The sequence below is a fragment of the Arachis stenosperma genome, chromosome 1 (assembly GCF_014773155.1).
Source record: "Arachis stenosperma cultivar V10309 chromosome 1, arast.V10309.gnm1.PFL2, whole genome shotgun sequence".
Lineage (NCBI taxonomy): Eukaryota > Viridiplantae > Streptophyta > Magnoliopsida > Fabales > Fabaceae > Arachis > Arachis stenosperma.
Window position 1 is genome coordinate 10,019,420 of NC_080377.1, and position 14,234 is coordinate 10,033,653.

The window sequence follows — 14,234 nt, forward strand, 5'->3', positions numbered from 1 at the left end:
TTTGATCTATTAATTTTGATAACTTAATTATTTCTTCTCTTAAATCTTCTAATTTACTTTTTTCCATTAGATGACGCTTTTGTGAAGAGTTACGGTTTAAAGTGAAAAATGTAATTTTAAAAAATATAGTGTAAATAAATCTTTAAATCTATATGACTTTGTGATCTGTATACTAAAATTTACCTTATTTAAAAGATAAAAACAATAATATAAACATGGAAGTCGATTACTCCTGTAATACATCAAATAGCATTTAAATATATTTTGTTACGAAACCATTTAATGATTTGATTTTTTGCGACCATCAAATCCGCCGCAATAGAGAAGGAACTGGAGTGATATAGTAAGGGTACGGCTACGGGAGTGAAGAACCTGAATTAGGGCACGACTCAACCCTTGTCCAAACACCACCGTCACCAGCCTCAGAGCTCCTCTGTTCGACTGCTTCTCGGTGCTCCTCTGGTCCAATCGAACTGTTGACTGTCGAAGATGCTTCACAGTGCCTTCTTCTTCTTCTTCCTCTGTTGACGACGACACCAGCGCTGGCTTCTCAGTGACTTCTTCTTCTTCTTCTTCGGCGCTCCTCTGGTTCTCAGTTCTACCACCATCAGTCAGCCACCGCCTCTGCTCAACTGCCCCTTCCCCTGTTCCCAAGCTCAGGTAAACCTTCTTTTTTATTTAAAAAAAAAATAATTAATGTGGATATTCTAAACTTCTGATTGGAGTTCTGAAATTCAGTTTACGGTTCTGATTCTTGTTCTGATTACCACCAGGAAACTGATTATTTGCTCTGATTATTACCTGTTTTTTTTCTTATTTGTTCTTATTTTAATTGATGTGGTTATTGTTGATTTTTATGATTATTATTATTATACTTTATAATGTTGGAGTTGTTCTGAACTTGTTATTATAATTTATAAGGTTGATTTGTTGTTCTGAACTTGTGATTATTGTTGATTTGTTCTCTTTGTTTGGTTCTGATCTGTTTTGATTTTAATTACGGATAATGTTGATTTGTTCTCCATGTTTGGGTCTGATTTTTTCTGAATTTAATTAAAATATATTCTGATTATTGTTGCTTTGTTCTCCTTGTTTGGTTCTGATTTTAATTAAAACATGGCAATGCTTAATTATTGGTGATTTGTTGCTGAATACCATCTTGTTAGATTTTCTTTTTTACCAGCACTGTGTTCTTCTAATGTCTGTGCATTGCTATTGATGAATTCAAGGGCAGCGGAGAATGAAGTTAGAGACAGGAAGTCTCAAAGATGGTAGATGCAATGATGGAAAAGAAAAAGAGAAGGTTCACTTTCTGTGCTGATAAAGTGATTATGCTGGTCGTGTAAGTTGACACAGTTACACAACTATTCACAGATACATGTACACATATATTATTTGTTGTATCTTGTTGCTCATTTGTTTTGAGGAGATTATTGAGGAGTTTGAGAAACTTGAATTAGGTATGCAAAAAAAAAATTTGAAGTTCCTTTCGTAGTTTATGCTTTATAATTTATATTGATTTCTTTCTTTTGTTGTAGAAACTTGTGCAATTAAACAAGTCTAAGTCAGTTTTTCTTTAGCTGATTACCGAGAAACCCAGCATGCAAGGGGACAAGTTAAAACGTCACGTCGTTTAGTCAGATTCCTTGGAATTGGATTATAGAAACAAACGCACCGTTAGCTCCATCGTCCTCCAACAACACGATGACGATGACAATTGTACCCTCCCTTCACTTCTTGCTCCCTCAGAACCCAAAACCCTTCCAAATCCCTAATTTTATGCTGAAAACCCACTACACCCCTTTTAATTTCAGACCCCAATTTTCCCGGGAAACAAACACCCCTCCTTCCTCCACCGACCGCGGCCTCATTTTCCAGGAAAAAGTTCAGTACCTCGAGAATCTCAAAGTGAACCCACAGAAAGCCTTCCAAGTAAACCCTAACCTCCGATCCACACCACTTTCCACCGTCAAATCCGTCGAGCAATGCCTCTCTTCCATGGGAATCCACCGCTCCGCCATGGGAAGAATCCTCGACATGCTCCCGGAGCTTCTCAACCGAGACCCCGCCACGGACCTCTATCCGATCCTCGATTTCCTCCTCAACGACGTCGGTATCCCTTACCCCGATGTTCACAAATCGATCTCGCGGTGCCCTAGGCTCTTGATCTGCAGCGTGGAGGATCAATTGAAGCCAACCCTAAAATTCCTGATGAAATTAGGGTTCACCGGTTCGAATTCCCTCACGTGCCAGAACACTGTGCTACTTGTTTCGAGCGTGGAGGGAACGCTCGTTCCGAAGATTGAGTTCTTGAAAAGCTTGGGGCTTTCGGAATCGGAGGTTAATTGCATGGTTGTGAGGTCCCCTGCTTTGTTAACCTACAGTGTAGAGAAGAATTTGAAGCCTAAAGTTGAGTACTTTTTGAATGAGATGAATGGAAACGTTTTAGAGTTGAATCGGTTTCCACAGTATTTTTCATTTAGCTTGGAAGGGAGGATTAAGCCAAGGCATAAGGTGTTGGTTGAGAATAGGGTGAAACTACCTTTACATCTTATGTTGAAGGGTGATGATGGTGTTTTCTATGAGACACTGATTAATACCCGATTAAGAAAGCTTGATGGAAGGTAGTTGTTGTAAATTGGTTCTTGGTGAGAATGGAAGAAGTATCATTCTTTTTCTGCTATGAATTGACAGTATGAAGGTATAAAATATATGTGCATATTTGATATAAATCAATCATGTTTTACCTGTTTACATAAAGATTTTTGAATTGTTCACAGCATGGTTTCTCATCAAAATGGTGGTGGATGGAGAGTGGATCGGCATGGCTTCATCGGAAATAATTTTCGAAAAAATGTTGGAAATGCGACGAAAGCTTGGCCATTTAAATCCATACTTGTTTGGTTTGTGTTATACAGATAAGAGGACTGCTTGTTATTTGATCAGAAGAGCCATGATCGATGGATTCCTTCCACTTCCTCCACTCTGTAGCCAAAAGAAAAAAGAGGATAACAAACGTATCTTTTAATAGTTTTGCTCAGAATATAGTGTGTAGTACTTTATAATATGTGCAATTTTGATTGTCTTTGTGATTATGAAACCAGAGATATAATCTTTTTGTTAATAATACCTGCTTAATTTTCTCCGACATTCACTGTCCGAAACTATATTGAAGGATGTTTGTGGAATATTTCAGCGGCGATTTTTGTGTAATATTATGCATGATTTTATTGGCTGCATCTTTGAGATGATGTTAACAGTGACTCAAGTCCTTGCCCATTATTAGACACTAGATTGAATCAGTGGTGTTCATACTTGATCAAGTTGTATCTTAGTGTTGAATAATAGAGAAATAGAGAGAATTGAGCTCTGATGAATGGTAGCCTAACTAACTTAAGGCTCTAACTAGTTTGTTAAGTTATACTACTAACTATTACAAGCTATATTTGGTACCCCCCTAAGTTGGAGGATACAGATTGTATGTTCCTAACTTGGCCATAAGGAATCAAGCTTTTGCCGCCAATTCTGCCATGAGAAATTCTTGCATATTAATAAAGGCAAAAAATAGTGCAGCTTGAAGCACATTTTTGTTAAAGAAGGACCTGTCTTTACACAACAGTACCTTTTTCAAAGTAATGTGGACAAATGAATTTCTAATTCTACCATCAATGATAAATTGCTTAATTAAATCCCGTAATCAAAGAACTGCCCTGGATAAAAATAGAAGGGAAGTTCCATTTGAACGAATGATTTGAATGGAAGCCAAAGGGTGGTGTTGAATGTTACTGGTACTACTCCCCAAGCTTTCTTTTCTTTAACTTGGCCAACCTTCTTCTCCGTTCTCTTTCCTCTTCCTCCTCGATTAACTTGAGTTGTTCATCGTCCTCTTGTTTAGCGATTAAGGAACTGCATGTGTATAGCACAAAATCAACAACCATAAAGAAGTGACATTTGGAAATATATACTGAATAATATACACACATTTACCAAGCAACAAACTAAAGCAATACTGATAAAGTAATAAATAAAAATGTTCAATCTGGAAAAACATACCTCCTCCTTTCTTCCTTTAAGATTTCATCGAAGCCCGCCTCCATATTATCATCATCGTCTTGGTCGGCAAATTTGTTGGGGTTGTAGCTGCAAACGATCCACCAAACAATTATCAACAATTTCAAATTAGTAGTAATGCGAGAAATAAAGACAAACAATAAAATTTGGTTAATTCTCGTTCCCTAATCCCAGTTTATAAGCACCATAAAAGAAATACATTGATTAGGTATTACAACAATCAAGATTCATATAAACATTTGAGTATGGCTTCCTGCATCAGCAAAGTAAGAATATCAAAGCCCCTATCCCCCCTTATTCACAGAAGAGGAATCAAGAAATAGGAACATTCAGCTACTATAAAACCTCAAATGCTTTTTTCTTGAACTGAAAACAAAACTAAAACATTGTATAAAATTCAAGATTATCTTCACAAAACAAATAAACCTTACTTGAACATTGATCTAATCATTCTACTGATATCCATGTCGTCCTCAACATCATCAGGATGCCGTGTTGCGACCTTTTTCTTAGGACGATAATCTTGTGAAGCAATTGGATTTTGTTTAACTGGTTTATTATTCTGTAAACCAAGTAAATGTCTAATTCCATTAAGAATTTAAAGATAAATTATATGAACAAGATCAAAGCAAAATCCCATAACATTGATATGTGTCAGTGTTCACAAGTATATAACACCACCTGTGGTTTTGATGATGCCACTGATTGTTTTGGTATCATTTTAAGCTTATTTGGTTCTCGTGCGTCTTTCCTTGGTTCCACACTATGCCCAGGAATAGATGAATGAGTGGCCTTTGGAGGAAGTGGTTTCCGGAAACCATTTGTTGTACCAACAGACATCTTTGAAGGCACTTTTGGTCCAACCGGCCGGCCTGGTCCATTCGCGCTGTTTTTACCAAGCTGTCTTCTAGAATGTTCTGATGTTGTACTAGGTTTGCTGCTGGAACTTGACTTATTATTCGGTCCTGGTTTAGGTGGCAAATGGCTAGTCATAGAACCCGGTCTCAGTTCAGTCAAAGGTTGTTTACTCCTCCCCGGAACCTGAGCCGGCCGTCCCTCTTCAACATCAGCAAAAATCCTGTATAAGTTTCCTCAACTACAATAATATATTTTAGTGCCCACAATGCAACCCCACATTAACAAATAGCCAATATACCCGAATTTCGTACAGAGACTTTCTGAGGTTGAGTTGATTTTGAAGGAGCTGGAAGCTCTGCATCATCGGATAAAAGAAAGGAATAGTCTCTTGTATTTTTTAGTTTTTGGGCGTTTACCATTGTCTGCATGGACATGAAAAAGAGTCATTTAGAGCAAAGAAGCAAAGTTACAAACTTATACAAAAAACTTTAAACAGATATTAACAAGACCTCTGTGTGTTTGGAAGGCCGAGGTGAATTCTTAGATATAGGCTTTGAGCCTCTGTTTGATACTTTATTTGGGTTCTTCTTCTGCAAACAAGATCATTATGAAAAACAATGTACTTAGCTAAACCACAACTCAGAAATGTTTAGACAGAAAATTAAAGTTTTTAGGCTTATCATACATGAACTCATTCTAATTAAAAAGCATATGACTGTGCCCAATAAAAAGATTCCAAAACGTATTAAAAAGGAATTATAATAGCTTGAATTGAAATTATTAACATCATGCATAATTTTATAGGAAAGATGGTAAAGAAACCAAAACATAGATTGTGATTTGTGAATACATACAATGTGATTGGGGTTGGAAACCCTAGGTGCCAAATGCTGGTTTTCTAATAATGACTTGCTCTCTTGGATTACCCTCTGTGCAATAACAGGTTGAGCAGGGCCAAAAAAGGAGCCATAACTGCAATAAAAGATGGATAAAAACAGTGAGAGATCAGGGATTTTGTCACATCATAGATAGATAGCACTTTCAATAACAGCGTGTGGTTCAAGAATCTCACATTACACAGGATCCGGGAAGGGGCCACAAACAAATGGTGTAATACTTTAATGTAGTTCAAAAACAAGATAATAAGGAGGGAAAAAAAAAACTACTTATCTTAAAAGATAATGAGATTATGTCCCTTAAAAAACAGCCAAATTTTATCATGCAAATCTATTAAACAAACAAGATACTTAGATACTTCATCAAATCAATGATGTAATTCCTAAAGGGACTGTGCATTGCAAGACTCACTTATCATAAGGCAGTTTGTTACTCTTTCTGTGATCGGTCGAATCCGTGCGAGAAGCACTACTACCAGTACCAGTACCCTCCCTCTTCATCTGCTTCCGAATTGATTCTTTCAATTTCTGCCTCAACTCAAGGTACTCAAGCTCCTCCTTCGTCGGCTTCCGAGGCTTTTCTTCTTCTTCTTCTTCCTCTTCATACTCTTCCGCACCCTCACCCTCGTCATAGTAATCATCATAATCCTGTAGTTCCTGCAATTAGGGATGATCATAACTCATGAGCCAGAAATGCAGCCGGAAAAAAGTGCTTAAACGAACACAAGCCTAATAATCAGAGGGTCACAGAAAAAATAATCACAATATATTTTTTAAAAAAAAAACGTGAATCTTGAAACCCATAAATTATGGATCTTACATCTCTATCATCATCATCATCATCATCATCATAGCCCCGCATTGCCGCTTGAAGTACAAAATCAACCAATTAATCAACAATGCAACAGTAATTGATGGAAGAATGGTTGCATGCTCTCTGTTTGCACCAATCACACAAAGCAATTCAAAAATTAAACTTTTTTACGTTAGACATAATCCAATACCTTGGTGAACACAAAAAAAAAAAAACCTTTTAATATGAAAAACAATAGAACCAGGATTATTGGGTTCATAAACTCGTTAGAAACTCGAAAAATTAAATTACACAAACCAGAAAATATGTATTGGTGATTGATTTCCACCGAAATTTCAATCATTTCAGAAAATCAAATGATCCGCATGGAGAATAATTCATATCAAAATGCATGGTAGTAAAGTAGCAACAATTTAAAAAAATTAAAAAGGATTTAAAACGATGAAGGAACTGAAAAAAAAAAAAAAACCGAAAGTGGAAGGGAAAATGGGAGATTATGAAAAGAGCTTACATTGTATGATGATTGATCGATTGAGAGTGATCGATGAAGCGAAAAAGAAAGGGATCTGATTACAAAGGAAGCTCCGTTTATTGAATTCACAGTTCTATTTTATTTATTTATTTTAATTATTTTTAATTACCGTAACCATTTTTTTTAAATAAAATACCAAATATATCCCTACCTTCAAAAACCCCAATTCCCTTCTTTTCTTCTCCGCAGCGTTCACTCCTTCTGCTCTTCTCTCATCCCTCAACTACCGCCACCGCCACCACCACTAGCCACCGTATTCCTCTCTCTCCGGCGGCTGCTTCGGCAACATCTGTATCTTTTCCATATTTGTGTTTATTTATTTTATTTTGTTTTTAAATTTCTTCCACTTTCATTAAGGATTGAATTGAATTCTATTCCATTTTGTGTGTGAATTTCAGGATAGAAATCAACCATTTTCTCACACGGAGCAAGGAATTCTTAACAGTTTTAACGGTAACTTTCCACTCTTTTCATAGCCTTTTCACTTTGCTGCTGCTTTTTCTCTGTTACTTCATGTTAATTCCCAAATCTTGTATGAAAATATATAAAGTATACACTTAAATAGGTCCCCGAGAAATTCTAGATCGGACAATTTGTTTCTCAACAAATTTTCATTCTCTAGAAGTCTGATTGTCTTATGATAATAATTTTTTGGGACTTAATTGTATTAGTGGTTTATTTGTTCAACACTAATATTAATAATATGATTGAAAGCGGAGGGACCAATCTTTCTCGAGAACTTCCAGAGTAATAAAAATTTGTTGGGACCAAAGTGTTCTGAAATTCGTTGGACCAATTTGGATGTTTACTTGAGAGAGATATATATTCTCAAGTGCCTAGTGTTTGTTCTTTGATATATGTATTGTATTATTTATATTCATTCCTTTTTGATACATGGTTTTGGTTCTAATTCCAAATCATACTAATTAATAAGCCAACCTAGTGTTTGAGGAGCAGCAGCATTAACAAAAAGCAAGAATAAAATGACAACGACGATGACACTTTTGAAAGACATTGTGCCTTCAGCTCAGAACAACATTAACACCAAATTCATAGTTTTGGAGAAAGGCAATGCAACACTGGAGGGCCAGAACAAGTTATGCATGGCTCTTGTGGCTGACGAGACTGCAGCCGTTCATGTTCAGCTTTGGGGAGATGAGTGCAATGCTTTCGAGGGTGGCGACATAATTCAGCTGACCAATGGCATCTTCTCCTACCAACGCAACCACCTTGTGCTAAGGTCAGGCAAGAGAGGTAAGATGGAGAAGGTTGGAGAGTTCAGCATGGCGTATGTTGAGACACCAAATATGAGTGAGATTCATTGGATTCCTGATCCAATGAATACTAGCAAGTATATCCAGCATCAAGTTATATCTGTCCACTCGCGCATGTTTCCTCCCATTGCCTGAGACTAATGTGCTATATGAGGTAGCATAGGTGTAATGGATTAGAGTGTGATGGTGAATCAATGCTCTAATAACTCCCTTCTTTAATATCTATCTACTGCACTATAAATAGGTGTAAATTTGGTCTCACTGTTGTTCTGAGCTAGAAGCACAATGTCTATAAGAAGTGCCATTATCATCATTTTGTTCTTACCTTTTTGTTACTGCTGCTAGTCAAACACCAGGTTTAGTATGATTTAGAGTTAGAACGTAAGCCATGTATCAAAGAGGAATACATGTTTCAGAATATTATTGAGTAAAATATTTATTGAATAAACTATTTTTCCATACTTATAGAATTTGTTGGTGAAAAGGAATCATTATTGAAGATGTGTTTTTAATTTCTTTCTGTCAATTTTATTTTATATATTTAGAAGTCAATTTAGATTTATTATTTACAAAAGTTTACACCCATCCAAGTAAATTATATTTCTCTTCATTTTTGCTGGGTTTAATTTCTCGACTCTAATGTTTTTATAAAGAGATGTTCACAAATCTATTATACAATAGTTTAGTTTAATTTCATGGCTTTATTTAGATTATTTTGATTTTAGCATATGGTAGCTTTAAAATATTTAATTTATACTATACTGACTAGATCACTTCTCATGACATGATATTACCAACCATCAATGTGATATATGGCCTGGTAAATAAATTTAGTCATGCGCAACACAATTCGAACTCAACCCATTCAATAAATGTTTGACCCTGTTAAGGTTTTTTTTTTTTTTGGGGGGGGGGGGTGAATTTAGGAATTATGATAATTTTTTAAGCTCATAAAAAGTTAAACGGGCAGGCCATTTAAGCCTGCAGACTGACTTATATGAGCCAGACGCCCAGACGTGTAAAACGTGCTGTTTCGTTTACGAACGTTTATTTGTTAGCCTTCGGCTTGGAAATGTTTTCAGTTGACAAACAAATTTATGCACAACTCTTCTCTAAACTGATTTGGGTTTGGTTTACATATTATGAAAATATGAAACATTACATGAAACTGTTTTTTTAGTTTTAACTTAAAACACATTTTGTGTCTGGAATTCAGAATGGGTAGCACAGAAGATAATCCAGTTTCTCACCTCGATCAAGAAATTTTCCACAAATTTAGGGATTTCATGACAGGGTAATTTTTCACTCTTTATAGCTTCTTTGTTTCTTTGATATTGGTCTATTGGTAAGTATCTGGTAGTTTTATATGCTTGTATATAAAAATAAAGCCTGGTTGCCATGGTTGACTCTTAAAGGATTGAAAAGTTACTTGGAACAAATATTGGGAATAATATTTCCCTTTTCATGAATGCAATCTTACAAGAACAATAGTATTTTTCTTGTGTTTCCTTTAGCAGTTTCAAATGAATAAATGAAATCCATGTCTAGATATGTAAACTAATTGAAAGAAGAATTTCATTTGGATACAATACAAAGCATATGTTATTGTTGCTTTGTAGTTGTTTTAATTGCTTGAATAACCAAGAGGATCAACAAGTTTGAGGGAGGTTTCCCACATAGTTCATTGTAGTTGCCGTAAATTTTTGTCTTGTCATCGTAATTTGTGTTGTAATTCTCCACCTACAAACTACATATTTCCTAACTAGTAGCCACAGTTTTGGACATGCAACAACTACAATGATTGTTAGTCCCAAGGGCTGCTAGAGGTGGCAATAACTGTCAAATGGTGGAGGTAGTGGGAAATAGAAAGAGTGCATCATAGAAAAACTTTCCATCATGGTATTTCTTATGATTTGAGACAGTGCTCGACCTAATACACAAACATATATCTTTTCCCCCTGTTCTTTAGGAATTGGTGCTATTTTGTGGTTTCTTTCTTTCACCATCAGAAAATATATCTATGCAATGTTATGTGTCTCAACAGCTACCCAATGATAGGATTACAAAGATTGATGAGTTGGGAAATGTAGGAAGCAAGCAGCTGTCTGGATTTCAACAAGCACTTGGTAGTTTTACACAATTATGTTTACCATCTGTTAGTTAGGAAGTGTGAAATAATAATTTTACTTACGTATGCTACATGGTTGTTTTGAATTTTCTTTATCAACATGTAGAGTTTATCCGGAGACCTCCTATAGATACCAATTCTATATTAGTTGGCAAGATAATGGAAGCTAATGGAACAACAACAAAAAAACAACAACAAAGCCTTGTCCCACTAAGTGGGGTCGGAATGGAAGCTAATGGAACAGATAGAGTTAAATCCTATGTCAACTCTGGTTGCAAGAAACCCAATGACAGTGTCAAGAATGTAACCAATTGTAAGTATGGCTCTTGCTTACCCTTGAATGACGATAAGAGGAATTCTTCTTGTGTGCACTTATAAGCTGATCATACATTTTGCAAATGTATGCAAGTATTATTTCTTAGTTATTCAAGAATCTGTGCAAGTTCTGAAAAAGAAGTATTCTAAATTCCATTCACAAGTTTCGTTCCCATTAAATGATCTTGCTTCGCATGATTAACTCGGTTGTGCTGGCATTTCTTACTTGCTTGGTTCTAGACTTCTCCATTCTCATTCCTTTTTGGTTTCCATCTAATTTGTTTATTCACATTTTTTAGTCAATTCAAGAAATTGCTACTCTAGTCCTTGTAAATTTTGATTATTATAACTAGAATTGGACATATTTTATGAATTTTGTTCATTCAATAGTAGACATCTGTTTGGAACATCAATTTTATTTTTGGTTATCGATTCTTGTTTCAATTTCTATCCACTTTAGTGCTATTGCTATTATTTGTGCTGATTTACATTGGTTTTGACATGGCAAAATTGAATATTGAAGTGTGCTCATGCAAACGGGGACTTCTTAACCATATAAGCGAAGGTGTGGCACTACTGAGGCTTATTTTTGTTATGTGATTGATCATTTGTCTTGTTATAACTGTTACTTCTATTTAACAAGTTGGCCTATTAGGCCTTTTGTTTTTGTTTATCCTGTCTTTTCAATGTTCACCTTAGCTTATGTTCAGCATTTGTCCTTGGTACAAATGGATGCTGCTGCTATTCATTGTCTTCTCTGTCTTGCAGCCAAGGTAATAATTAATGAGCTTGAAGGTTTATTGGGAGACGTAACGAGTGCCATACAAAGTACACATGGGAAATTATCTACCTTCTCGGATATTGAGTTTGGTGTTGAATTGAATGATCAGGCAGCTTCTGATGATTTGGTAATACTTTTTATTTGAGAGTGAGTATTGATTCACTATCTTTCTGGGTTTAGCTTTTTACCCACATAACTTCAAATTTTAAGACTTGATAGTAAAATTTCAATAACGGAGCCTCTCATTTGATGTTTTCGCATGATTCGGTTTTGCATGATCTTTCACCATTAACAATCATATAGCACAAGGCAATTTTCCTCTTTCTCTGCTTTGTCAGGAAGATACGCATCTTCACTAAAATTCATGCATCATTTACATGTTACTGATACAACTTATACAATGGAAACTATGGGGATGTAGCTCATTTAAGAATGGTAGTTATGTTTTTCTCAGGAAGAAATCGTTGGCTTCTCACATTCTCAAAATACTGATTGCACAAATACTGAAGAAAAGAAAAGTACTGATGTCACACATTTTGCTTCTCTAATGGCTATCTTATATGGTATGGTCAAGCAAGACTATTTGATGCAGGTAAATGATCTCTTTTGTGACCTTAACAATTCATATTTAAATTATGGAAAACCTTTATGTTATGCACCACTTGTTCCAAAAGTTTAAACTAATAGGAAAATATACATAAATGATGATTATATACATGTCCTTTTTTATACACGACTTTTTTTTTTTATTTGTGTGAATTTTGCATAGTCTTTATTTTATTTGTCATGTGCTGAAATTTGTTTTGTTTTAGGATCAACAAAGATCGAACTTTAGACTTTTAGGTTATAAAAGCTGATACCATATTATGAATCTACTTATCTTAAAAGATTAAGCTGATAAGGGGAAGTACATATTTAACATCTTATAAACTCTTTATTTGTTTAATTATATTGATGTAGGAAAAGATAGTTTCTGCATTAGATCTCAAGGTGCCATCAGAAGAGCTTCAAAGCTTCTGTGAGATGTGGTCTTGGCGTCCCTTCATAGATGATGACATTATGCATCAAGCTTGGAAACTTATTCCATGATTAATGTTTTGTCTCTTATTATTCTTCATTAGAATACTTTGTTATTAGGCTAGGTACACTTGTAATGATTTGTTATTGATGTTATGTCTTTTCAACTTTTGTCACATTTTAGTTTAACATGTGATTTTTGAATGGGCTATTGTGATTAAAAAATTATCAATGTATTAGTTAAAATATTTTAAAGTATTTTTTTATCCAAATGTTACGATCAGTTTGTTTTATTTTCATTTATATTGTTTTTCACTTTTCCTTCCCCAAAAATCCTTATACATCAATTAGCAAACTTCGAAATTTAAATCTGTACACATGAATGGATCCCTACAAATGCTAATTTTTTTTAATTGATTTTGATTATGAAATCTAGTCACTAAGCTTAGCAATGCTTGAATCTATTCAGCATTAGAAGATTGGGCCAGCTGAAAGAATCTCTTGTGTAAGCTCATCATTAGTTCCAATCTTGTAATTTGTGAAGGTTTCAAAATTATTCTTGAACAATCCAGCCAGCTTCAACAGTGTTCCTTGGTATGCATCTTTGTCTTCCCACTGCAGTTGAACAAAATCTCCAATGTTATAATGTTATTGTGACATTGATTCAAGAATGTACTCTTTTTTCTTCACAATGATAGATACAAAAAAATGGAGTTTTTGGTGAGCCCTTATCTTCTAAGGGTCATGTAATTTATACTTCACTTTTGAATTTTTTAGTAAATGCTTGGTATATTACAAGCAGGATCTTTCATGTTTGATAGTATTATATATTTGTATAAATTCGTATTTGTACTATATAATAGATGCAACTTTAAATTATGTGTTTTGAAAAGAAACCTTTCCTTAGCGTTAGCTCATGTCTAAATCGGATTGTGACATATCTGTACTTGTATTCTCTTTGTATTTTGGTATTTTTGTGTGTGATAAATCTTAATGACTAAGGCATATTTATAGATACATAAAATGACACTATTCCAACAACTAAAATACATTTTCAAATTCAAAACCCAACAATATAAAATTCAATCCACCAATGTTTAAAAATAAAAACCATCAAGATTGAAATTTGTTGTATTAGATATATATAAACAACCATATGTTATAAGAATTTAATTTTGGTATATTATCAATATAAAATAATTTTATGTATGTATTTAATTATGTAATATAAAAAACGTTTTATATTATTAGTTCATAAAAATTAAACTCATGTTATAATACATATATTTAATATTCCTCTTTAATGTCTATTATGGATAATTGGATATGTTTTGTTAAATTTTTCTAAAAAAATTCAATAAAAAATTTAACGAAAAAAAAGAATACAGTATCTTTTTATAATAAATCGTCCACGGGTTATTTTTTTGACATATGTGCCTCGAACGATTAATATAATGGCTGATAAATTGGCCAAAATGAGATTTTAATTTATCCAAGTATTTTTTTAATTAATGATTGGTTAATGGATCGCTACATGCACAATATAAT

General features: G+C 34.4%; 3 protein-coding genes across 19 annotated transcripts; 2 read left to right on the forward strand and 1 right to left on the reverse strand.

The window, feature by feature from the left end:
• Positions 1-293: 293 nt before the first annotated feature.
• Positions 294-3,251, forward strand: LOC130962267 (transcription termination factor MTEF1, chloroplastic). Of its 4 annotated transcripts, none has more exons than XM_057888437.1 (4): positions 294-660; positions 1,230-1,460; positions 1,539-2,701; positions 2,781-3,251. In XM_057888437.1, exon 3 carries the CDS (start codon positions 1,705-1,707, stop codon positions 2,626-2,628), a length of 924 nt encoding a protein of 307 aa, XP_057744420.1. In that variant the 5' UTR covers positions 294-660; positions 1,230-1,460; positions 1,539-1,704; the 3' UTR covers positions 2,629-2,701; positions 2,781-3,251. The 4 variants fall into 4 exon arrangements, with proteins under 4 accessions (XP_057744420.1, XP_057744427.1, XP_057744437.1 ...); XM_057888444.1 differs by having other exon boundaries at positions 1,230-1,342; XM_057888454.1 differs by having other exon boundaries at positions 1,235-1,460.
• Positions 3,252-3,565: 314 nt separating this feature from the next.
• Positions 3,566-7,205, reverse strand: LOC130962259 (uncharacterized). The gene is made up of 10 exons (XM_057888429.1): positions 7,151-7,205; positions 6,646-6,762; positions 6,238-6,482; positions 5,784-5,901; positions 5,439-5,519; positions 5,228-5,351; positions 4,753-5,129; positions 4,503-4,633; positions 4,054-4,140; positions 3,566-3,906 (listed from the first exon to the last, which is right to left on the reverse strand). Exons 2-10 carry the CDS (start codon positions 6,685-6,687, stop codon positions 3,792-3,794), a joined length of 1,320 nt encoding a protein of 439 aa, XP_057744412.1. The 5' UTR covers positions 6,688-6,762; positions 7,151-7,205; the 3' UTR covers positions 3,566-3,791.
• Positions 7,193-12,958, forward strand: LOC130962279 (uncharacterized). Of its 14 annotated transcripts, none has more exons than XM_057888478.1 (9): positions 7,193-7,462; positions 7,570-7,624; positions 9,662-9,739; positions 10,504-10,571; positions 10,680-10,886; positions 11,412-11,453; positions 11,657-11,796; positions 12,109-12,261; positions 12,630-12,958. In XM_057888478.1, the coding sequence occupies exons 3-9, from the start codon at positions 9,663-9,665 to the stop codon at positions 12,756-12,758; spliced, it is 816 nt and encodes a 271-aa protein (XP_057744461.1). In that variant the 5' UTR covers positions 7,193-7,462; positions 7,570-7,624; position 9,662; the 3' UTR covers positions 12,759-12,958. The 14 variants fall into 14 exon arrangements, 13 of the variants coding, with proteins under 13 accessions (XP_057744461.1, XP_057744485.1, XP_057744501.1 ...); XM_057888502.1 differs by having other exon boundaries at positions 7,195-7,462; positions 10,490-10,571; positions 12,630-12,957; XR_009079779.1 differs by having other exon boundaries at positions 7,196-7,462; positions 11,657-11,816; positions 12,124-12,261; positions 12,630-12,725.
• Positions 12,959-14,234: the final 1,276 nt, after the last annotated feature.

Coding starts and splice junctions, on each gene's coding strand:
- LOC130962267 (XM_057888437.1), top strand. CDS start 1,705: ATGACGATGACAATTGTACCCTCCCTTCACTTCTTGCTCCCTCAGAAC.
- LOC130962259 (XM_057888429.1), bottom strand. CDS start 6,687: ATGCGGGGCTATGATGATGATGATGATGATGATGATAGAGAT. Junction 6,483..6,645: donor ATGATGATGATGATAGAGAT/GTAAGATCCATA, acceptor CCCTAATTGCAG/GAACTACAGGATTATGATGA. Junction 5,130..5,227: donor AGTCTCTGTACGAAATTCGG/GTATATTGGCTA, acceptor CTGATGTTGAAG/AGGGACGGCCGGCTCAGGTT.
- LOC130962279 (XM_057888478.1), top strand. CDS start 9,663: ATGGGTAGCACAGAAGATAATCCAGTTTCTCACCTCGATCAAGAAATT. Junction 10,572..10,679: donor TGGATTTCAACAAGCACTTG/GTAGTTTTACAC, acceptor ATCAACATGTAG/AGTTTATCCGGAGACCTCCT. Junction 12,262..12,629: donor AGCAAGACTATTTGATGCAG/GTAAATGATCTC, acceptor ATATTGATGTAG/GAAAAGATAGTTTCTGCATT.